This window comes from Hemiscyllium ocellatum, chromosome 5, assembly GCF_020745735.1.
Source record: "Hemiscyllium ocellatum isolate sHemOce1 chromosome 5, sHemOce1.pat.X.cur, whole genome shotgun sequence".
Classification (NCBI taxonomy): domain Eukaryota; kingdom Metazoa; phylum Chordata; class Chondrichthyes; order Orectolobiformes; family Hemiscylliidae; genus Hemiscyllium; species Hemiscyllium ocellatum.
Genome location: NC_083405.1, coordinates 47419806 through 47444767, shown reverse-complemented (window position 1 = coordinate 47444767; position 24962 = coordinate 47419806). Strand labels below are relative to the sequence as shown.

General features: G+C 42.0%; 1 protein-coding gene across 2 annotated transcripts in view; it reads right to left on the bottom strand.

Moving 5' to 3' along the window:
* The window catches only part of dgkb (diacylglycerol kinase, beta), a 729492-nt gene that overhangs the window by 550791 nt on the left and 153739 nt on the right, over positions 1-24962 (bottom strand). The window contains exons 5-6 of one of the 2 annotated variants that reach the window (XM_060825439.1): positions 24926-24946; positions 10512-10653 (exon numbers count right to left, since the gene is read on the bottom strand). In XM_060825439.1, coding sequence (XP_060681422.1) covers positions 10512-10653; positions 24926-24946 — 163 coding nt within the window. Of the gene's footprint in view, positions 1-10511; positions 10660-24925; positions 24947-24962 lie in introns of both variants that reach the window. The other variant, XM_060825438.1, reaches the window with a different exon arrangement.

Genomic DNA, 24962 nt, shown 5'->3' with positions numbered 1-24962 from the left:
GTGTAGTGGACAGCAAAGCAGATTGCCTCAGAGTACAACGGGATCTTGATCTGATGGGCGAATGGGCTGAGAAGTGGCAGATGGAGTTTAATTTAGATAAATGTGAGATGCTGCATTTTGGGAAAGCCGATCAGAGCAGGATTTATACATTTAATGGGAAGGTCTGAGGGAAGATTGCTGAACAAAGAGACCTTGGAGTGCAGGTAGAGTCACAGGTAGATAGGATAGTGAAGGAGGCATTAGGTATGCATTCCTTTATTGTCAGAGTATTGAGTACAGGAGCTGAGAGGTCATGTTGCGGCTGTACAGGACATTGGTTAGGACACTGTTGGAATATTGCATGCAATTCTGATCTCCTTCCTATTTGAAAGATCTTGTGAAATGGAAAAGGTTCAGAAAACATTTACAAGGATGTTGCCAGGGTTGGAGGATTTGAGCTATGGGGAGAGGTTGAATAGGCTGGTGCTGTTTTCCCTGGAGTATCGGAGGCTGAGTGCTGACCTTATAGAGATTTATAAAATCATGAGGGGTATGGATTGGATAAATAGGCAAAGTCTTTTCCCTGGGGTAGGGGATTCCAGAACTAGAGGGCATAGGTTTAGGTTGAGAGGGGAAAGATATAAAAGAGATTTGAGGGGCAACTTTTCCACGCTGTGGGTGGTGCATGTGTGGAATGGGCTGCCAGAGGAAGTGATGGAGGCTGGTACAACTGCAACATTTAAAAGGCATCTGGATGGGTATATGAATAGGAAGGGTTTGAAGGGATATGGGCCGGGTGCTGGCAGGTGGGACTAGATTGGGGTGGGACATCTGGTCAGCATGGACGAATTGGACCGAAGGGTCTGTTTCTATGCTGTACATCTCTATGACTATGTGCACTGTCACTGACGCTGCTCTCCCCACTGAGCATTAATAGCACAGTGTGAGTGTTCTGAAATGAAAAGAGAGAAACATGTGAAAAGCCAATCAGAAGCCTGAAGTCTCACCATGTGGATGTTAAAGAGACGTATAGATCAGTATGTGGGGTAGATTAACAAGCATTAAGCAGTACAACTCATGGAATAGTATTTCAATAATTGTGAGATTATGGCCATACATTAAATACTACAAAATGCATGGTATTCAATCTTAATATGTAAAAGGCAGCATTGTAAAGAAGCCCAGTCCTGAAAGTTGTTCTTGATCTTGCTTTCCTCTTGTCCAGTGGCCCTTGAACCCCAACTCATGGATGTGGGTATAGAACCACTCAAGAGTTTTCATGTATAAATATACATAAAAATAACATCGGAACATACTATCAGAGGACAAGGAGATGGCCATTCAGCCTATCGAGCCTGCTACACCTTGCAATTTGATACAGGCTGATCTTCTACTTTAAACCTACTTTCCCACATCATCAAAATCTCCCTTGATGTCACTGGTCTCTAGATATCTCTCGATTTCTGTCTTGTACACGTTTCATGATTGAACTTCAACAGCTGTTTGAGTTTCAGAATTCCATAGATTTACTGCACTTAGAGAAACAATTTCACCTTATCTCAGTCTTAAATGGTTTCCTCCTTACCCTGAGATTACATCCACTGGCTTGAGATTCATCAACCAGTGAAATATCGACATCAACCAGGTCACAATCTGCAAGGATTTTATATGTTTCAAATAGGTCCTCCCTCATTCTTCGAAACCATTGGGAATACAAACCCACTCTCCTCATAAAACAATTGTGATGTCCCAGGGATTAATTCTCATCAACCTTCATTGTACTCCCCCTTTTGCGAAAATATCCCTTCTTGAGCAAGGGGACCAAAAGCTATGCACAATACAATATGGTAGGATCCTGGTGTGGTGTGGCAAAGGGAGTGGGGGGTGTTCTGGAGACTAGAGTGTTGCACTGTCAGAAGTGCTGCTCTTCCAGGGCCTCATCTGTCTGCTCAGGTGAATGTGAAAAGATCTGATGGCATTATTTCAAAGTTAAATATTTGTGATGGTGGGGGGATTGGGTTGAAGAGTTATACCCTGTGTACACCCCATTGGTATCTCTCAATCAACAACACAACAAATTGGCTCTCTACTCATTAGTGTGTTGTTATCAGGAAATTACTCAACAGAATGTTACAGCCAGTGATCAGGGAGGGGGGAATGCCTGCCTGAGGAAAATACATCGTATTTGCAGGTCAGCCTAGCACTGATGGGATTGAAGCCCTCAGTGCTGATAAAATATATCACAATTACTCAGGAGTGTTTAACAGTTGTATGTATTAATGTTGGATGCTTGGGGGAAGGCAGTTTTAGCTGCAAACCCAATTCAGACTGGCATTACCACAGCTGAAGCTGACAGCCTTGGCTGATCAGCCATCCATCTCTGAAAGGTAGCCTGCAATATCCTGGGAATGTCTTCGGCAGAGACCTGGAAAGACCAGATGACAAAGTGCTGGAGGATGGTCATTACTTTGACAGCCACTGGTGAAGTGGGGCCACCAGATTCACTTGGCAGCAGCTTCAGTTTCATTAGGCTGCAAACGTCTGATATCACCTAACATGAGGGAGAAGGTGAGGACTGCAGATGCTGCAGATCAGAGTCGAGAGTGTAGTGCTGGAAAAGCAGCTCAGGCGGTATCCAAGGAGCAGGAAAATCGATGTTTTGGGAAAAAAGCCCTTCATCAGAAATCAGCTTCTTGCTCCTCGGATGCTGCCTGACCTGCTGTGCTTTTCCAGCACCACTCTAATCTGGACTCTGATCTCCAGCACCTGCAGTCCTCACTTTCGCCAAAGTAGGCCTCTGTTATGACTATGGCTTCTGGCAGGTTGCAGCTCTCTATTGATCACTGCAGTCCTGGAGAGGTGCAGGACTGGGCAGCCAGTTGACTGTGCAGCTGCTGTGTCATTTAGATCTTCATCAGAATTCTGAAGTGACAGAGTACAAAAGCGCCGTGCCGCCGCGCCACCTACACACACACACACACACACACACACACACACACACACACACACACACACACACACACACACACACACACACACATAACCTGATAGCCCAGAGTTCCATAGTGCAGATCAGGCCTCCAAACATGCAAAGTATTGATGCCACTCCAAATGTTTTCAAACCCAACCTCTCAGCAAAAATATTGAGAACAAAGCTTTCATCATAAGCATGTAAGAAAACAGCTTCGAAGGTTGACTGGCATTGCTTCTTCATCACAGCTCCAGTTCCCTCAGTAACTCCTTCTTGGCTTTGCATTCTGAAATCAATACTCAATTCCAAGAAGCTGGGAACCCATGAGACCAAAGATAAACTTCAAAACCTACATGAATAGACGTGCACCTGACCTTATTAATACACTGAAATTGATAGCTGACCTTTCCTAAGGGGCTTTTCTCACCAGCAGCCTGATATGCTGTAGGTAAATGTGGGTGGGAGTCACAAGTCTCAGCTGACTTCCCAATGTGCTTGAATTTTACCATGATTCACCTCCACTTGTGTTCACCAAATTATTATTCCCCACATTAAAACTAAATGCAACCATTGACAATTTCAACTGTGAGGAAGCAGTAGCTGTAAATATCCAGCAGGGGGTGCTCTCTCCCCACTTTTTCTCTGAAAAAAATAAGCCAGTTTCTTTTTTATACCAGTATATTGAAATGGTGCCCATGAAAGAAATGAAACTGCAGTAAAATCACATCTACACATAATTCAAGCCCATCTATGGGAACTGTCCCCAGCTGCAAAAATATGAGCCCTGGATTTTGGAACTCCGGTATCAGATGGAGTCAGTTTGGTGCCCATACAAAGCTGGGGACGACATAAACAGCACATTTAACAAAGTGAACCCACAGCACATTAAATGCATGCAAGCAGAGAGGGAATGGAGATCACTAGACAGTTTAAAGGAAAGCTTAGCAGTTAGTGCAGAGCCTTCTGAGTTTATCTTACTCACAAACTGACTTTTTTTTCTATTTTGGATATGAGTGAGAATAATGGTTTATTACAGCAATGTAATAAAAGCCAAGCAGGGAGCAAAAAAGGAGTGAAAGGATAATAGTGGTAGATAATTCAATAGCAAGAGGAACAGACAGGCTTTTCTGTTGTTGTAGATGCGATTTCAGGATGATTTTGCCTTCCTGGTGCCAGGGTAAAGGATGTCACAGTGAGACCGTTGGACATTCTTTTAGGAAGATAAAGAATCAGAGATCTTGTTCTCCGCTGGCACAATGACATAGGCTGAACAATGCATGATATCCTAATGTGGACTTCAGGGAGTGGGCAAGAGACTGGAACAAAGGACCTCAGAGTTGGTAATCTCAGGATTATCTCCAGTCCCACTTGCTCGTCAGTACAGGAATAGGAATAAAAGACAGAATGAAGAAGTGGCTGGAAAATTGGTGATGATGTAGCAGAAAAGGTTTCATATTTCTGGGGCAATTGTGCCCTGTTCTATGGCATTGAGGCATGTATAATGGCATCTTAGTAAAATCAGGACTAATACCTTGAGTTGGGTAGTGCTATTGGGGATGGTTTGCACGTGTTTGACAGAGGGATGGGAACCTTACATGGATTTCAGATAGAACAAAAAAAGTTGAATCTGGGCAAAAAGAATCAAGTAAATATGGAAAGCAGCAGAAACAAGTTCTAGAATCAATTACGGTCAACTTACAGAACAGTTCCATCAGCAGAGACAGAAGCTTGAACACACACACACACACACACACACACACACACACACACACTCTAACAGGTTCAAGAACAGCTTCTTCCCTGCTATCATTAGACTGCTGAATGGAGCCCTCTAAATTCAAACAATGTTGATCTTGTTGTGTGCACTTCCTATGCAACCGTGCCCTTGTTTGCCTCGCTGTAAACACCCTATGATCTGTCTGTCCTTGTTTGCTATGATCTGCCTGTCCTGCTTGCAAAACAAAGCTTTTCGCTGTGCTTAGGTACATGCACTGACAATAAATCAAATCAGGTCTTTAAATGACAATATTAAAATCAATTGATCTGAATAAAAACAACAAGATTGGTGAATTGAAGGCACTAGTAGAAATAAAAGGATACGGTTTAATTGCAATCTCGAGCCATGGCTACAGGGTAACCAAGACTGGAAACTGCACATTAAAGGATGTTTGATATTTAGGAAGGGCAGTTGCAAAGGAAAAGGAGGTGGAGCAGTGATGATAATGAGAGATGGGATCAGTGCATTAGAGAGAGGCGATCTCCAATTGGAAGAGCAAGACAGAGCATCTATCTGGGTGAGCTATAAAATGGCAAGAGATAGAAAACATTATGAGGAATGGCTTTATAGGCCACCAAACAACATTGCCAATGTAGGGCATGGCTAGGAATCAGGAAGTTAGATATGCACTTATCAAGGGATGCTGTAATCATGGGTAACTTTAATCTATATATAGACTGGGTAAGTCTAATGAACACAATGCTCTCTTATGGAGAATTTCTGAAATGTGTTCTCAATTTTTTTTTAAGAGCAATGAACTGCTATTTTAGGCCAAAAAGGACTAACTTAAAATATTTTTAAAATAATTGTTACAAAAGAGTGATCATATGAGAGAATTTTCTCGAAATATGAAAAAGATGTAGTTCAATCTGAAACTAGAATCTTGAATGAGTTAGAGTCAGACCTAGTGCATAGGAAGATGGGGCAGTGGTGACTGGAGGTTAGTCATCTCAGCTCCAGGACATCTCTGCAGGAGTTATGTCCTAGACCCAACTGTATTCAGCTCCTTCAATGATACTCCCAATTCTGAACTTACGATGGAGGGAATGTTTGCAAATGACTGCACAATGTTCCACACCATTCACGACTCCTTATATACTGAAGCAGTCCATGTTCAAGTGCAACAAAATCTTGACAACACCCAAGCTTTGAATGACATGTGGCAAGTAACATACACATGACACAAATATCAAGCTATGACCATCACCAGCAAGAGAAAAAGAGAACATCTAACCACTGTTCTTGATAGAGAATGGCATTACCATCACTGAATCCCTTATAATCAATATCCTGGGGGTTACCATTGAGCAGATACTCACTGGGCTCACCATATAAATACAATGAAAAAAGAACAAGTCAAAGGCAAGGAATATTGCAGTGAGTAACTCATATCCTAAATTTCCAAAGTCTGCCTACCAACCACAAGTCAGGAATCTGACGGAATAATCCCTGACTTGCCTGCCGCTTCAACAACACTCAAGAAGCTCGACACCATCCAGGACAAAGCAGCCCGCTTGGTTGACAACACATCAACAAGCACCCACTCCCTCCACTACTGACACTCAGTAGCAGCAAGGTATACAGCAGAAATTTACCAAGGCTCCTGAGCCAACACCTTCCAAACCAATACCATATACAAGGACAAAGACAGTAGATACATAAGAACTCCACCACCTGCACGTTCCCCTCCAAGCCACCCACCCTCCTGACATAGAAATGTAATCATATATCCTTCAATGTAGCAAGGTCTAAATCCTAGAATTCTCTCCCCAACAGGATTGTGGTTCTACATGGACTGCAGCAATTCAAGAAGGCAGGTTACCACCACCTTTTCAAGGACAACTTAGACCAGGCAATAAATGCTGGTCAGCCAATAACACTCACATTCATCTAGTGACTAAAATAAAACTAAAATCAGGGAAATTATGAAGGCATGAGGGGGGAATATAGAGTCTTAGGGTTATACAGCATGGAAATAGGCCCTTTGGTCTAACTCATCCATGCTGACCAGTTATCTTAAACTGATCTAACTTGATTTGCTAGCAAAGAGCCCATATTCCATGAAAGCCTTCCTATTGATGTATCTATCCAGATGCCTTTTAAATGCTGTAATTGTGCTAGCCTCCAGTTCCTCTGGCAGTTCATTCTGGTCTCCCTGTTATAGGAAAGATATTGCTAAATTTGAAAGTGAAGTGGGAGATAGCTTGGGGCAGGGTGACACTAGGCACACTGACACACAAGATGGCTGCCGGACTACAACATGGAGAGAGCCAGCACAGCAAACACAGATACTGCCTGAGACCACCAGAATGCACCACCCTCTGCATGAAAACTCTGCCCTTCAGGTCCCTCTTAAATCTTTCCTCTCATCTTAACCTTATGCCTTTTAGTTTTGGACTCCCCTACTCTGGGAAAAAGACCTTGGCTATTCATCCTATCCAAGCCACTCATGATTTCATAAACTTCTGTAAGGTCACCCTCAACATCCACTCCAGGGATAAAAGCTCCAGTCTATTCTTCCTCTTCCTATAACTCAAATCCTCCAATCGCAGCAATATCCTTGTGAAATCTTTTTTGAAACCTTTTGTTGTGGGGAAAATCACCAGTCTCGGAGTCAGAGTCAGGCTTCAATGACAGAGTTTATCGTACAAGGAAATACTGGAGCTCCAGGGAGGGAAAGATACCAACAGCACAGTGGTCAGCTGCAAGTCTCCTCTCAACCTGGAGCACGTGTCAAGATACTTTTATATATTTTGTGAAACATTAGGTCAGTGATGAGGTTATTATCTCTGTAACATAGTTTGTTTGTTGTAAACATTGCAGAATTGTCGATAGTTTCGATGAAGTCATTGTCAGTTCCAGTGCAGTCTTTGTTAATTTCAGCGCGTCGTTGTCAATTTCAAAGCAGACATTGTCAGTTTCAATGTCGGCAAGGGAAGTCCATTGCTGTAGTAATGGGCGTTAATCACTCTTCCTGAGAAGGATGATTACTGCAGCCCTGGCTTTTCGCACTTCGTATTGAGTCTGTATCAAACTGTTCGCATTTCTATCAAAGGTGTTGGCTGGACCCAGACACTTCGGCAGGCAGTATACGCTCCTCATGTGTATTCTCTCCCTCACCCACCTTAAACTAATCAACGAGGTTTTAAGTGCATTGTGCTGGCATCTGGTGATCTCAGGCAGTATCTTGTGTTTGCTCTGCTGTCCCTTTCCATGTTGTAGTCCGGCAGCCATCTTGTGTGTCAGTGTGCCTAGTGTCACCCTGCCCCACGCCATCTTCCACTTCACTTTCAAATTTAGCAATATCTTTCCTATAACACGGAGATAAGGATTAAATGCAGTACTCCAGAAGTGGCCTCATGAACATTCTGTGCAGCCACAACATGACACCCGTTTACCCAATGTACTGACCAATGAAGGCAAGCGTGCCAAATGTCTTCTTCACCACCCTGTCTACCTGTGACTCTACCTTCAAGGAAACATGCACCTGCACCCCAGAATGTTTTTGTTTGGCAAGACTCTCCAGGGCCTTACATTAACTGTATAAATCTTGCCCTGTTTGTCTTACCAAAATGTAACATCTCACATTTATCTAAATTAAACTCCATCTGTCACTCCTCAGCCCATTGGCCCATCTGATCAAAGTCCAGTTGTACTCTGAGATAATCTTCTTCACTGTCCATTTCATCACCAATTTTGATGTCATCTGCAAACTTACTAACCATACCTCCAATTTTGACATTTAAATCATTTATACAAATGACTAAAAGGTGTGGAACCAACATTTATCCTTGTGGTACACTGCTGGTCACAGACCACCAGTCCAAAAAACAACCCTCCACCATCATCCTCTGTTTCTTACCTTCGAGTTAATTTTATTTCCAATTGACTTTACTGTTGGTCGAGCATTGAGAAAGGAGTTGGGAGGTCATGTTGCAGCTGGAAAGGTCACTGTTGGAATATTGCGTGCAATTCTGGTCTCCTTCCTATTGGAAAGATGTTGTGAAGCTTGAAAGGGTTCAAAAAAGATTTAAAAGAATGGTGCCAGGGTTGGAGGATTTGAGCTATAGGGAGAGGCTGAACAAGCTGGGGCTGTTTTCCCTGGATTGTTGGAGGCTGAGGGGTGACCTTATAGAGGTTTATAAAATCATAAGGGGCAGGGATAGGATACACAGAGAAGATCTTTCCCCTGAAGTGGGCGAGTCCAGAACTAGAGGGCATAGGTTCAGGGTGAGAGGGAAAAGGTATAAAAGAGACTTAATGGGCAACTTTTCAGATAGAGGGTGGTGTGTGTATGGAATGAGCTGACAGAGGAAGTGGTGGAGGCTGGTACAATTACAGCATTTAAAAGACATCTGGATGGATATATGAATAGAAGGGGTTGAGAGGGATGTGGGCAAAGTGCTGGCAAATGGGACGAGATTAGGCTAGGATATCCGGTCAGCATGGACAAGTTGGACTGAAGTGTCTGTTTACATGATGTTCATCTCTATGACTCGTTCCCTGTGGATTCCATGTGATTTAACCTCGCTAGCCAGTCTACCATGCAGAACCTTGCTGAGTGCCTTGCTGAAGCCCAAATAGACATCTCCCACTCTGCCTTTCTCAAACTTCTTTGTCGCTTCAAAAAATTCAGTCAAATTAGTAAGACATGATTTCCCATACACAAAGCCGCGTTGATTATCCCTAATCAGCCCTTGCTTTCCAAGTGCATGCAAATCCTCTCCCTCAGAATCGCCTCCAACAACTTACTTACCATGACACCAAGGTCACAGGTCTATTGCTCCTTGACTTTTCCTTCCTGCCTTTCTTAAATAAATGGTGCCTCATTAGCCAACCACCAATCTCCCAGCATCTCACCTGCGGCTATCAATCTCAGTGTTTAAAGATTTCACTGCAATGGCTATTATTTAAAAATTGCATCATTCTCAAAACATTGAGCTCTCTTTGGAGGTCAAAATATCTACCAGGAAACAAGAGAGTGCCATCTCTACTAAGGGAAGTTAAAGTTAGTACGACAAAGGAGGTCACTTATAAAATTGCCAAACAATTTGAAGTCTGAAAGTTGGAATTCAACATAGTATATTGCCTTATGAGCTGAATGTGGACTAGGTAGTCTGAACTTGTACATTATACCGAATTTCCAAGAACTTTGAAACTATTTACTTAGCCAATTTTAAACATCCATGGAATCTTACTGACTCTTTGAGCCTCCTGATCTAAGACTTTGCTGGGTATTTGCAATGCAAGGAGAAGACATTTTGCATTGGTGGTCGTTTTCAATCACTATGTTTTATTCACTTAAAGGGAGTCCTTCTTGTGTACATCGAGGGCCGAAGAGCTTATCCTGCGCTGAAATGTTCTATGTTCTACAATACGTCCAGGCATGGACAACCAGAGCAACCATCATCTCTTCTATTACTTTATTAGGTTCAGTTTTACAATTGGGCCTAGTAGTGACGATTATTCCAGGCCACATATTTTCAGGAGTGCTGTTAACATTCTCTACTAAAGTTAATTAATTTCAAGTGTACTCTCAGCAGTCAAATTGATAAAGACTGCAAAACAACAATACCATCCATTGAAATATCACCTTGGCTTCTCTTAATTGGTCCTAACTTTAGCACTAGTAGATCCTTCAATGCTTATGGTCAACAGCATTACCATTTATAAATCTATCCTCATTGCCTCTGATAGTTAATTCAAGGTCTCAGGAAATTCCACATCTATAACATCCAACAGCTTTATTATGGATCAATTGTAAAATGTGCATAATGTACATACACTCTAGCTTGTCCTCAGGTCGTCCTCCTTCTAGTAATGACAGGTAGCAAACGATATCCTTCAACTGAACCACATCGGACTCATCGTTGCTGGCAAGGGATGATGTTACAGAAGGGGATGGAATTCCTTTGATCATCTGTAGCTCACACTTTGTTTCCAAGTTCTCCAATCCTAAATGAAATAAAAGATAACTTTCAAGTAACTTTGGCAATTCCTGGTTTTCCCCGAACTAATTCACTGGGTAGAATGTGTGGCTTATTTTTTCTCTTGAAGATAACAGCAATAAAAACAATGTATATTTAAAATGTTTAATTATTAGAAAATTAAAGCATCTAAATCATAATACATCGAGCCAAGACATTTGCTATTAAATTGCTGAAAGTAGGAATGTTGAACAATGACAAGTAGCATCTTTCACATCTCTTTCTAATGCAATTAAATACCCCATTGTTCACTACTTGCCTTCATTTTTCAAATAATCATAATTTAATAAATGAAATTGACCAATCACCCCCTCAAGCTTACTCTATCATTCAATCACCAAAGTACCCATTTCCACAGACTTCATAGCCCTTGATTCTTTTAATGGCCAAAGATCTCTTAACTTATAACACGAGTATATTCATCGGCAACAGTTCTTTGGAGTAGAAAACTTTCATTAATAACACTTTGAGTGAAGAAGTTTCTCCTCTTCTCAATCCTAAGCGATTCCTTAGACTCTTTAGCCTGGGGAAACAACACTCCAGCAATAACTGGAATTTTGTATGTTTAAATGAGATCACACCTTAGTCTTCTAAACTTTGGGGAACATAGACTTACTTTACTCAATTGTTCCTCAGAGAACAATCCCTCCGCCTCAGAAAGCAAGTCTGATGAACCTTTGCTATCATGCTTCTTTTGATTGTGATCCTTATTCAAAACTTGAAAACTGTTGTAATCCCTCAGTAAGAAATGAGAGCAAGGCGGAAGGGGACTGAGAGCAGGACTCTGTTAGAGCAGGAGCACAGCTTTATACCGTGATCAGAGCACCATGGCAACCACTGCTGCCTCAGAACTCAGGACCATAAATTTATATGGGGTTCTGACTCTACTTTGGCAGGTCCTGCTCTAAGGCAAATATGTACAATTTAAAGTCATAACCAAATCTGAGCAATTCAACTTCATGAGCTATTCAGCAACAATTTCTATGATTCTTTACACATCTTCATTGACTGTATAGTTTGAATTTTAAATCTTATTTCTAAAATAACGCCAGCCCAAACTGAGACACACACTGGGAAGGTTTACCACAGTAAAGGTTCCATGTGTACTGTTACTAATCCTATTTTGAGGTCATTTTCCCCACCTCAATGGCTGTAAAAGCAGGTGAAACTGGCTCCAATGTGTGCCAGAGGATGAGGGAATATGCAATACAAATAACTCAATTTTTGCCAATACTTAATCTAATGCGGGTCAGTTAGTTTAAATTCTGTCAGGCTGTCATTGGAAGGTCACACATTATTAGATGACAACAGAATTTTCACAAGCCCTCCATATTGACTTCTGGGAAGGCCCTTAAGAGAACTGGCATGCTACTGTCTGGAAGAGAGCAGAGAACTCAGACAGATGTATTTCTGGGATATAAATCTTTGATAAACTGAATTGATAGAGATATTTTCCTGCATGAGACTTCAATAATGAGCGATGCCCTGGCCTGCATTTTCTTCAAACAATATAAACACTTGCTACCCAAGGTCTCACATGCAGAAATATTTCAGTTTGGGTGAACTGGGTGTTGCTGTGTCCCTACACTACAATAACGACTATACTTCAAAATCAATTCTTTAGCTGTGATGCACTTTGGTAGTTCCTTAAATGTTTATACAATTCGCTGTGAAACATGTTGTATGTCACCACAATCAGCAAATCAAAGCATTCTGCCAACTTTCACACAACCATCTACCAATGGCATAGGACAACTCAACTTGCAGCAGATTAACAGCACAGCAAATTTTTATCTGTTGGAAAGACACCTGAACAAGCTTAAGAGATGGGGGAGACACTGCCAATGTTCAGTATTGTCCAGCACCAACAACATTTGTATGTCCTTTCCCACTGAACTCCTGAGGATATGTTGTCAACATGATACCCACATGGAAAATTGTTGGCCACACCAGGTTTTGTGGAAAGTAAAACAAAGTTAACATCGAGTCCGATGCCACTCTTCTTCAAGCTGAAGGGGTTGTTAAATGTTGGATTTTAAACTGTTGTCATAAGCGGAGCAAGAACGAGGGGATTGTTGGTGTGGAGGTCTACGGCAAAAGACAAAAGGGGCTATTGATTGTGGTGCAAGAGAAATGGAGATGTGAAAAGATCCTCAAGCATGAGCAATAAAATCTCATTTTCCACTTTATAGCCTCTCTCAGACTACAGATTGAATTGCAAAAACGCAAAGGCTGCTGGTGTGTTAGCTACCCATCAGGACAGAGATGTTAACCTGACGGCAAGGCAATTTATTGTTATCTTGGAGTTAAGATGCTGACAAGTACATAATGGGGATAATTTTTTGATTTGCATGGCATCTAATTTCATAAATGGGCATCGAGTAACAAGTAGCAACAGTACCAGGGTGGAAAATTACAATGTCCTTGTATTCTATTGGCTGTAGGCCCTGTGATTGCCAACTTTTATAGGAGCACCCAATTTCATAATCACCCTTTAATTAGATTGATATCGTTAGAATAATTCCATACTGTGAGATAATCTTTCAGGTATTACCTTTTAACTTTTGCTAATGACCAGTCTTTTTTATGTGAAGAAGTTGCATGTTTATTGTTCATGTTTGTCTGAAAGGTCAGTACTTTGACCCAATTATATTGAAGGAATGTCAATAACCACCCAAATTATGTTGTTGAAAAACTTGGGGAGGAACTTGGAAATGATCTTCCGCTGGGCCTTGCGTCTTATTCATCGAATTCATATGCAATGTGCTACTAATGAAACCTAATGGTTGTCTGCACAGATAGTACACAACAAAACCATGGAAAACCCATGATGGAGGAGTTTGACTTTTAAGGCAACATATGAGATATCAGTCAACCAGAGAGTTTTGTCCTAGGTGGAATTAAGCTTGTTGCATGCAGTTACAGTTCTAACAATTAAGGAAGTAGAAAGTAAATCAAGTCCTGACTTGTGCCTTGATGTTAACAGAGAAGCTTAGGGCATCAGGGGATGAATCATTCCTTGTGGAAAGTCCAACCTCTAAGCTGTCTTGGCCATCATGACATTAATTTGTTTGATGGGTGTATGTTTCTGGTCAAAGCTAACCGTCTGGAAGTTGGTAGCGGGGAATTTTCAGTAATATGTATAAGCTCCCTCTAACGGGCAGAGGCATTGCATAACAGTTACTCACCACTAATTAATCCAAGCGTTGATTTTGTTCAGGTCTTACTACAAGTAGGTGACAACATTTTTGTTGCCAAAGCAACAGGAGAGAGAACAGAAGTTTGTGGCGGCCATTGCTGCTTTGGGAGCTGGCAACCACAATATTTCACCTGGAAACCTCACTTGGAGCCCTGGCCCTCCCACTTTGAGACGCCCTGATTTAAAGTACACTGCATGATTAAAAGCACTTTTTTTCCCTGAAGGCAGCATTTCATTTTAATTCCCATACATCCTTCACTCGCAGCTTCAATGAAATGGACCTTGCATCATTTGGATATTTCCTCTCAGTATCAACTTCCACCAGTGGTTTCAATACAATGTAAATAAAACCCAAGTATGAGAGATAGAAATTCTGAGTTTGTCCCACAGATGAGAATGATCTGTCAACAGTACAAACTTTTGATCATTAGTAGTAATAATTCAGATTTCATGCCCCGATACCTTCATTTAATAAGGTACCAAGTAACTTAGTCAAACATCTCAGGATGGTCATAACTTCAATGCCTGACTCATGATCTGTTAGCTGGTTGTCTGATGCACAGAGACGTTACAGTTCATTTCAAACAGCTTGGAATTTAAAATACGCACGCAAAGGTGAGGTATGATTCAGAGATTTTGTTGAATAGTTAACCAAAATGACTATCTAAAATCACATGACAGTTACCTACTGAGATAATATATGACAGTCAACCAAATAACACAACCCAGAGTGCATGCCAGAACCTCTGGGAGTGTGGGTAGAAAAGAGGAAATTGGTGAAAACATCTGGTTGAAAAGAATTGCTTTACCTCATACACATTTTTAATACATCGAGTGCAGAACTATATTTTTAGGTGGGAATCAGTTTAGCTCAGCTGGCTGAATTGTTGGTTTACAGAGCAGTATAATGCCAACAGCATGAGTTCCATTCCCATCACTGGTCTGAGGTTATCATAAAGTGCTCTCCTTGTTCCTTGCCCGAGGTCTGATGGCCTTCAGGTTAAATCACCATCAGTTGCTTCTCTCTAATGAAGAGAGTAGCCCCTATGGTCTGGTAAGATTATGATGACATAATAATAACATGTTTTTAGGCAGAATTAGCAAAAAACATATCAGACATTGCTTATTACAGCATGCTAAGAAAATTAATATGCATTTGCTTGACTTTAAATCCTATAGTCACATTTTGTGTTGTGGAAACAGCACTTATCATTATTATCTACATGTAGAAGTGTCTTCAGTTAACTCACTTATCTGCAACAAATGTTTTGTGGAAGAAGTTTGTTGAGACCCTTTTAAGCTTACAAGAAAATGTTAAATATTTTAAACATTCAGAATAGTGAAATGCACTGATTCCCATGTCCAAAGTGGGCAATTTTTGCAGATTTATATCAATCACAGGAATAGCCTGCTGGGAAACCGGACTGGAGAATTATGCATCTAGTAGAATGTTGAGTTAAGTGAATACATATTGTGACCAGTTAGGTGGAGAAGATGACAGACAGAGACAGGACTAAACTCCAAGCAGGAAAGAATTGTTGACCTGGATTCTAATAAAGTAATTGAACTGCACTGAGTCTGTGCATTTGAGGAATCAGCAAGACATCAAGAGTAATTGGATAACACTGTGCTGTTAGAAATTATGAGAAGTCCTCAGAGTAGCTAAGTGTGGTAGTCAGAACTCCTCAAAGGTCCTAGGAGCTGTGAGGAGCCATATGCTACTAATAATTCTGTTCAGCTGTATGTGAGGGGGAAGGAAACCCACAAGTTATTTTTGTTTTATACAACGGAGACAGATTAGAGCTCAGGAAACAAACACTGGTGTATCCAGGCTTATTGAAGCCCATTGTTTGTGAAATGCTGGTGAGGTGTCTGTGACTAAAGGGCTCGAGTACAGCATCCAAAAATCTAGGAAGTTTAATTCCAGCAAAAGATGTTGAACAACCAGAACATGAGAATGCATTGAGGCAGCCCATAGAGCAACACTTGAAAGAGATTCAAGGTCAGGACATCAAAAGTTAAGAATCATAATCTTTTTTTAAAGTATTAATGTGAATTGGTGACCCAAAGTGTCATTAACTTTGGGACCGAGATTTTTGAAAAATCGATGAGATTAGACATAATCTTATTTGGTGTCTTATGTGGGGTTATGTCTGACTCATATTTGCCCTACATTAAGTTTGAATATAGTTTAATGAAGGGAAAATCACGTTTGACCGATTTTCTACTGTTTGTTAAAGATGTAACAAACAAGGTGCATAATGGTGATCCTGTATTTGTAATACATCTGGACTTCTGGAAGGTATTTGATATGGTGCTACACAAGAGGTAAATTTACAAGGTTGGATCATATGGGAATAGGGGTAATTTATTAGTTTGGATAGATGACTGGCTGATGGACAGAAGACAGACAGTCAGGATTTTCTTTTTGTCTGGATAGCAAGATGTAACTAGTGGGGTGCCATAGTGTTCGGTCCTTGGACCCCAGCTATTTACAATCGACAGTAATGACTTGGATACATGGACAGAAGGCTCTACAGGCAAATTTGTGGATGACACAAATAAGTAGGACAGTAGATTGCAATGAGGAAATAAAAACCTTACAAATGGATATAGTTAGGTTAGAAGAGTGGGCCAAAATGTGGCAGATGGAGTTTAAAGTGGGTAAGTGTGAGGTTTTGTATTTTGGTTGAAAAAAAATGAAATGCAACCTATTATCTAAATGGTGAGAGACTTTAGAATGCTCTGGCGAAAAGGATTCTGGGTGTCTTGTTTTTGAGGAACAGAACTGAAAATGTGTTGCTGGAAAAGCGCAGCAGGTCAGGCAGCATCCAAGGAACAGGAAATTCAATGTTTCAGGCATAAGCCCTTCATCAGGAAACTAGTATGCAGGTACAGCAGATAATAAAGAAAGTGGAGTGAATGGAATGTTAGCTTTTATAGCTAAAGGGATAGAATATAAAGGTAAGGAAGTATTGCTGCAACCATTCAAGACCATGGACATAGGAGCATAAATTAGGCCATTCAGTCCATCGAATCTGCTCCACAACTTAATCACCGCTGATAAGTTTCTCAACCCATTCTCCCACTTACGTCCCAAAATCCCTTGATCCCCTTGTTACTGAAGAACCTATCTATCTCAGTCTTAAAAGTACAGAATGATGTGGCCTCCACAGCTTTCTGTGGCAGTGAATTCCATTGATTCAACACTCTCTGGCTGAAGAGATTTCTTATTATCACCATTCTAAAAGGTCTTCCCTTTACTCCAAGGTGTGCCCTCAGGTCTTAGCCTCTCCTACCAGTGGAAACATCTTCCCAACATCCACTCTGTCCAGGCCTTTCAGTATTCTGTCAGTTTCAAGTAGGGCCCCCTCAAACTTTTAAACTCCAAGTATGTGTTTGTATTTGCTTTCCTAACTACTGACTCAACCTGCAAGTTTGACTCAAGAGAATCCTGGTCCAGAACTCCCAAGCCTCTTTGCACTTCAGACTTCGGAATTTTCTCCCCATTTAAAGAATAGCCCATGCCTCTATTTTTTTGACCAAAGTGCATGTCCTTGCACTTTCCCATGTTGTGCTCCATCTGCCACTTCTTTGTCCACTTTCCTAGCCTGCCCAAATCCTTCCCAATACTACCTGTCCTTCTTCCAAACTTTCCATAATCTGTAAACTTTGCCAGAATGCCCTCAATTTCTTCATCTAGCTCATTTGTGTTTAGAGTGAAAAGTTGTGGTCCCAACACAGAGCCTTGGGAACACCATGTGTCAACAGCTGTCAACCTGAGAAAGACTCTTTTATCCCCAATTTCTGCTTTCTGCCAGACAGCAAATCTTCAATCTATGCTAGCACCTTGCCTCTAACAGCTTGGGCCCTTATCTTACTCAGTAGCCTCCTGTGCAGTGCCTTGTCAAAGTCTAGGTTGGTAACATTCATTGACTCTCTTTGGTCATTGAATTCTTTGAGGAAATAATCAGATTTGTCAGGCATGACCTCCCCTTGATGAAACCATGCTGCCTTTGCCCTATTTTACCATGCATTTCCAGGTAGTCAGAAATCTCATCCTTCACAATGATTTTGGTGAGACTGCACCGGGAGTACTGTGCACAATTTTGGCCCCCTTATTTGAGCAAAGATGTAGTGGTGCTGGAGGAAGTTCAGAGGCGGTTCACTAGATTGATCCGCGAGATGAGGGGTTTGTCGTTTGAAGAGAGATTGAACAGTTTAGGTCTATACTCTGTAATTTAGAAGAATGAGGAGAGATCAAATTGAGGTGTTTAGGATGATAAAAGGTCTGGATAAAATAGACATGGACCCGATGCTTCTTCTTGTCAGACTTCTAGGATGAGAGGTCATAGTCTTAGGATAATGGGCAGCAAATTTAAGAGATTATTGAGGAGGAACTACCTCTCCCAAAGGGTTGTGAATCTGTGGAAGAAGCTGCCCCAAAGTGCAGTGGATGCTGGGACAGTGAATAAATTTAAGGAGGAGTGGGACAGATTTTTAATTGGCAATGAGTTGAAGATGGAAAAATGGGTGTGAGGAGCATATCAGCTATGATATGGTGGCCTATTTGAGTGGCCTAATTCTGTTCCTATACCTTATGAACTTATGAAGGTCCCACAGTCTAAATCATTTTTTGTCAATAATCTTTGCACATTTGTTCAAATCACTTTTACTTGTAATAAACCAATTATTCTTTCCGGACTAAATAGACCGAGCTGAATTGTTTCCAATACTAAACTGAAACAGTCAAGAACTAATAATAATTTTTCACATCCCACTCTGGTTCAATCTAAAGTTTGTTGTGACCATTATAGGATTGGGACAGGAATCAGGACACCACTCCAATCTTGGTGGTAACAGTAATGGTAAAATCATATGGAGATGTGAGCATTATAGGAGATAATGACATGTGTGGTAAAATCAGGTGACAGGTCTGGCCATTTCACATCACCTTTTGAGAGTTTTCTAGCTAGGCAGCAGCGAGGTGCCAACAGACCTGGATTAACGTTTGTTAAATGCCTTGTTAACGCAAGTTGTCATCAATTTCTATATTTGTATTCCCAATTTATCATGTTCACCAAGCAAGCCCAATATCAGGACATCTCGATAAGGAAATCAGAGCAGATTTAACTTGCCATTTGCTCCAATCTACCAACATGACACCTCCAACCAAACTGTAGCTTAGTGCATGACTCTGGGTACTAATTGCACTCTCTACTCCATGAAATTTGGCACATGACATCTATCCATCTCAACCATCCTGGTGCTCCTATTATCAGGAACCTCAGACTAACATTGCAGACCGCACCGGCAAATTACATCAACAAGCTGCAGTGGGGATACTTTGTGCACAAAACACCCAGCTCACACATTGGACCAGGCTGGATCTCACTTGTTCTCTTGGCGTTCGCTCATTTAGTGCCTAACTGCATGTTCACAACATCCCTGCTTTACCTTGCCATGCCATGCCTTTAACATAGTCACACAAACATGTAAACTGCTTTGATAGACAAACAGGAAGCCAAGCAGCATCAGGAGATAGAGAAGTCAATGTTTCAGGTGTGACACTTCTTCAGGGCTGGGAGTGGGTGTAGGGGGAGCTGCAGATAAAAGGATTGGCAGGAAGCAGGGTGGTGAGGTAGTGATAGGTGAACACAGGTAGAATGTATGACAGGTTGGTCGATAGAAGCAACGACTCCAGTGGTAGACGGAAGCAAGGGTGGATGAGAGAAATGGAACAGAGGGGGATGGGAAGGAAGGTTATTTGAAATTGGAGAACTCGATGTTGAGTCTGCCAGGCTGTATGCTACCCGGGGGAAGATGAGGTGCTGTTCCTCCAATTTGCGGTCTGATTCGCTGTGGCAATGGAGGAAGATGATCATTAAACAGTCTTCAATCTGGGAAAAGGGAGTGGGAGGCGCACATCTTGCAGTAAGCCATGTCAATCCCGCACCAGAAACAAGTCCAGCAAAATGCCAAGCAAAATGCATGTGCAGCAAGCCGGCAGCCATTTTTTCAAATCTTTGTGGAATAGTCTTCAAATGAAGTCCATCCATCAGTTAGGGATCACGATATAATTAGTCAAGGACATCTCTCAGGCTGAGGCCTGGGACTGGTGGAGGAGTAGTGTTCATCATCACCTTCTATTATGTTGCAGATCGCCAATACACAATGGAAAAGAAAACATCTGTGAGCATGCTCAGAGTGAGCGGGTTTCAGTGGGAACCTCCCAGGGTTGAAGGTGGGGCAGGCAGAGGAGAGGTGGACAGCCACACTACCTCTACAGTATACAGAGTGAAAACTAACAGGGTGTGATTCTTCCTCCAGCCAGGGTGCGGTCCTTCCTGGCAATGCCCTCTCTCCTTGTGAGGAGGCAACACCTTGCCTAGGGTCAACTTGAGGCACAGTGGCACAGTGGTTAGCACTGCTGCCTCACAGCGCCACAGACACAAGTTCAAATCCAGCCTTGGGCAACTGTCTGTGTGGAGTTTGCTCGTTCTCCTAGTGTCCGCCTGTGGTGCTCCAGTTTCCTCCCGCAGTCCAAACATGTGCAGGTTAGATGGATTGGCCAAGCTAAATTGCCCATAGTGTCTTGAGATATGTAGGTCAGGTGGATTAGCCTTGGGGGTTGCAGGGATAGAGTGGGGGTGAGAATCTCTGTGGAATGCTCATCAGAGAGTAAGTGTGGACTTGTTCAGGTAAATGGTCTGTTTCCAAAGGATGGATTCTCCAAAATGGCTTCAGTCTGGAGGCCCAGTAGTTAGGGCGATGGTGTTTGTGACTCTCCCAATGATCCTGAGGTTGCTGAACCTGGGTCTCCATAACAGCTGCCAACCTGTCAAGGAGACCGACAGATGGTTACTTGACTCACCACACTGGTGCAACTTCTGAACAAGAAGTGCTTTTGAGTACCATATGCCCATCAGTCCCTCCTCTTTTACCCTGTGCATTTAGACTGAGACAAACTGCTGAAAGCACAGGGTCACATCCTGCCTGAGCTGGGGAACTGCCAGGTTTCTGGCTGTCCTCCATGTGACAGCATCTGGGGTTTTCCTTCCTCAACCAGCTGCTGTGAAGTGCTCACCAGATTGCGTACTCTCACTCTCTCTCACGATGGCTCCCACTGAATGCCAGTGCCTGAGCTATCGGGGATACAAGAGCTAGCCTCGCTGATGCTTCCTCTGAGATCTCCATACTCTCATCCTCAGAGATCAAGGACGCTACTTCTGGTGGTGCCAGGCATTTCATCAGAGATCAAGATAGGTTGGCAGAATGTGCAATTCAAAGGAGAAAGTAGGCATTACAACCAATGATTAAAATTGGTATCTAATAATAGAGAATTACAGAAGAGTTAAAAGAAGACATTCAGATAAATAAGACACTGACACTCACCCCTATATCAAGCTGAAAAGTTATTGGATGTCCACTGCCATACACATTATCTGCCAACTATCAAGCAAGTAGATCACTACTTCCCTTAGGAATGCCTCAGGTAAATTTTCTGATGGAGGTGTACTGTCTAATACAGGTCTCTTTTCTTGAGAAAGGTGCTTTGCTGCATTGACATCTTTGTATGAGAGAGAATTTGGATTTTTGCTTCTTTAAAACAGTTCCCCAAGTCTGTATGCCCTGTAGGAATGGTCTATTGTTTTACAGATGTAGCATCCTCTTGACACATTTAACCACTGCTTATACTAATACAGGGTTCCACAGCACTGACACTGACCCTTGGTAGCTGCTGTTCAGCTTCATCTTAGTGCTGAATCTTCATTTAGGTGTGGGGAGTATCTGTGTGTTACAAAGTGGATAGACTCCGTTCCCCACTCTCCCCCACCCCCCCCATCCCCCCTCCAATCCACCACAAAGCTGTTATTCTCCTCTAAAGATTTTTCTGAGAATCTTCCTGATTTCTTCTGCCAACACAATTGGAAATGATTTCTCCAAAGGTAAATCTCCTTTGGACTAGAATAAATTTAACAAAGACGAATTAGTAATTCAAACAATAATTCTATAATGTACAAATTCTGGTTTCAAAGTTCCATAGTTGCAGTTCTCTATAATCTCTGTAGAAGTCATTAATTACATTATCCAGGTATCCCCTCCCCAGATGCTGAACTTATCTATTAAGATTTGCCCTTTCAGGCATTTGATTTGTTCTCAGATTGAAGTAATTATTGAAACTGTTGTGAATGACTTTAAAAATCTGTCTTTTGTACGTTATGGTCATTCATAACATTGTCTGTTATAGAACTCAGTGGACACTATAGTAATATATTTATTTGATCAGCTTCACATTCAGTATGCAAGCTTGAAACAAAGTCCATACATTAAGGACTGTTACGCTGCTAACTGTTTGTCCTTTCATGTGCTTTTAGATGCTGACTGATTGTGTACCTTCTTAAACTGTGCCTTCTTAATGTCTCTAACACAATTTCCTTCTGATCTTTTCTCCTCCAGGAATGAAGGGATTTGTTTTTACCATTGCACAATCCTTCTATGGAGAAGTTACAATGCAGCATATCTTTGGGGTGATACACTAGCTCAGTGGCTAGCACTGCTGCCTCACAGTAGCAGGGACCTGTGTTTGATTACACCCTTGAGCAACAAGTTTACATATTTTCCCCATATCTGCGTGGGTTTCCTCTAGGTGCTCCAGTTTGCTCCCCACAGCCCAAAGACCTGCAGGTTAGGTGGATTGGCTGTGCTAGGTTGCCCATAGTGTCCAGGGATGTGCGGGCTAGGTGGGTGAGCCATGGAAAATGCAGGGTTACAGGGCCGGGGTTTGAGTGGAATGCTCTTCAGAAGGTTGATGTGGACTTAGATGGAGTAAAAGGAATGTTTCCACATTGTAGGGAATTCTATGTTATCTTGAGCTTTTATGCAATGATTTCCATCTACTGATTTCAATGTTGTATTTTGCACTACCAACCACACATGGTTTGTGACTGGGGTAGAGTGCTGCCACCAATCCTCTTTTTAAATACTGATTCTAAGGGCCAATAATATTAGAAATGGTAGAAGATAAACTAATATTGAATATTTATGTGAAGCAGCACGGGTGCAAGTTACATTGACCAATTAGGTAAACCAATTGTCAGCATCCAGAGATGAAACATCTGTCTCTATCAGAATTTCACAACACAAATACTGTGTAAAATTATCAAACTGAGTGAAGTTTAGTGCAGCTTCAAAATTATATCTTTCAGAACCATTAACTTGTACACAGATTTTGCATTGTGCTTCAAGTGATATGAATGTTATTGATGTATTAAACAATTCTTTATAAGTAACATGCTCACTCCATGAGAATGTGAACTAAGAGCAGAGTTGGGCCAATCTGCCCTTGAGCCTGCTCCTCCATTAAAAGGGATTTACATAGAACATAGAAAAACATAGAAAAATACAGCGCAGTACAGGCCCTTCGGCCCTCAATGTTGCGCCGACCGAATCCTACCTCACCTACACTAGCCCAATAACTTCCAAATGCCTATCCAATGACCGCTTAAATGACCATAAAGAGGGAGAGTTCACCACTGCTACTGGCAGGGCATTCCATGAACTCACAACCCGCTGTGTAAAGAATCTACCCCTAACATCTGTCCTATACCTTCCACCCCTTAATTTAAAGCTGTGTCCCCTTGTAACAGCTGACTCCATTAGCGGTAAAAGGTTCTCAGTGTCTACCCTATCTAAACCCCTAATCATCTTGTACACCTCTATCAAATCTCCCCTAAACCTTCTTTTCTCCAATGAGAACAGCCCCAAGTGCCTCAGTCTTTCCTCATACGATTTTCCTACCATACCAGGCAACATCCTGGTAAACTTCCTCTGCACTCGTTCCAATGCCTCCACATCCTTCCTATAGTATGGCGACCAAAACTGCACACAATACTCCAGATGAGGCCGCACCAGAGTCTTATACAACTGCAACATGACCTCAGGACTCCGGAACTCAATTCCTCTACCAATAAAGCCCAGTACACCATATGCCTTCCTCACAGCACTATTTACCTGGGTGGCAACTTTCAGAGATCTGTGTACATGGACACCAAGATCCCTCTGCTCATCCACACTACCAAGTAGCCTACCATTAGCCCAGTAATCCATCTTCTTGTTACTCCTACCAGAGTGAATCACTTCACACTTAGCTACATTGAATTCCATTTGCCACCTTTCTGCCCAGCTTTGCAACTTGTCTATATCCCGCTGTAACCTGCCACATCCTTCCTCACTATCCACAACTCCACCGACTTTTGTGTCATCCGCAAACTTACTCACCCAGCTTTCAAGCCCCTCCTCTAGACCATTTATAAAGATAACAAAAAGCAATGGTCCCAAAACAGATCCTTGAGGTACACCGCTAGTAATGCACTCCAAGATGAACCTATACCATCAACTACTTCCCTCTGTCTCCTTCCAGCCAGCCAATTTCTAATCCAAACCTCTAATGCACCCTCAATGCCATACCTCCGTAGTTTTTGCATTAGCCTACCATGGGGTACCTTATCGAACGCCTTACTAAAATCCATATACACAACATCTACTGCTTTACCCTCGTCCACCTCCTTAGTCACTTGCTCAAAGAACTCAATAAGGTTTGTGAGGCACGACCTGCCCTTCACAAAACCATGCTGACTATCCTTGATCACGTTATTCCTATCCAGATGTTCATAAATCTTATGCCTTACAATTCTCTCTAAGACTTTGCCCACCACAGAAGTCAGACTCACTGGCCTATAGTTACTCGGGCTATCCCTACTCCCCTTCTTGAACAAGGGGACCACATTCGCCATCCTCCAGTCTTCTGGTACTATTCCCGTTGACAATGACAACATAAAAATCCAGGCCAATGGCTCTGCTATCTCCTCCCTAGCTTCCCAGAGGATCCTAGGATAAATGCCATCAGGCCCAGGAGACTTATCTATTTTCATCCTTTCCAGTATTCCCAAAACCTCTTCCCTACATACTTCAATGCCATCCATTCTAATCACTTGTGACTCAATATTCACACCAGCAACAGTGTCCTGTTCCTGAGTGAATACTGAT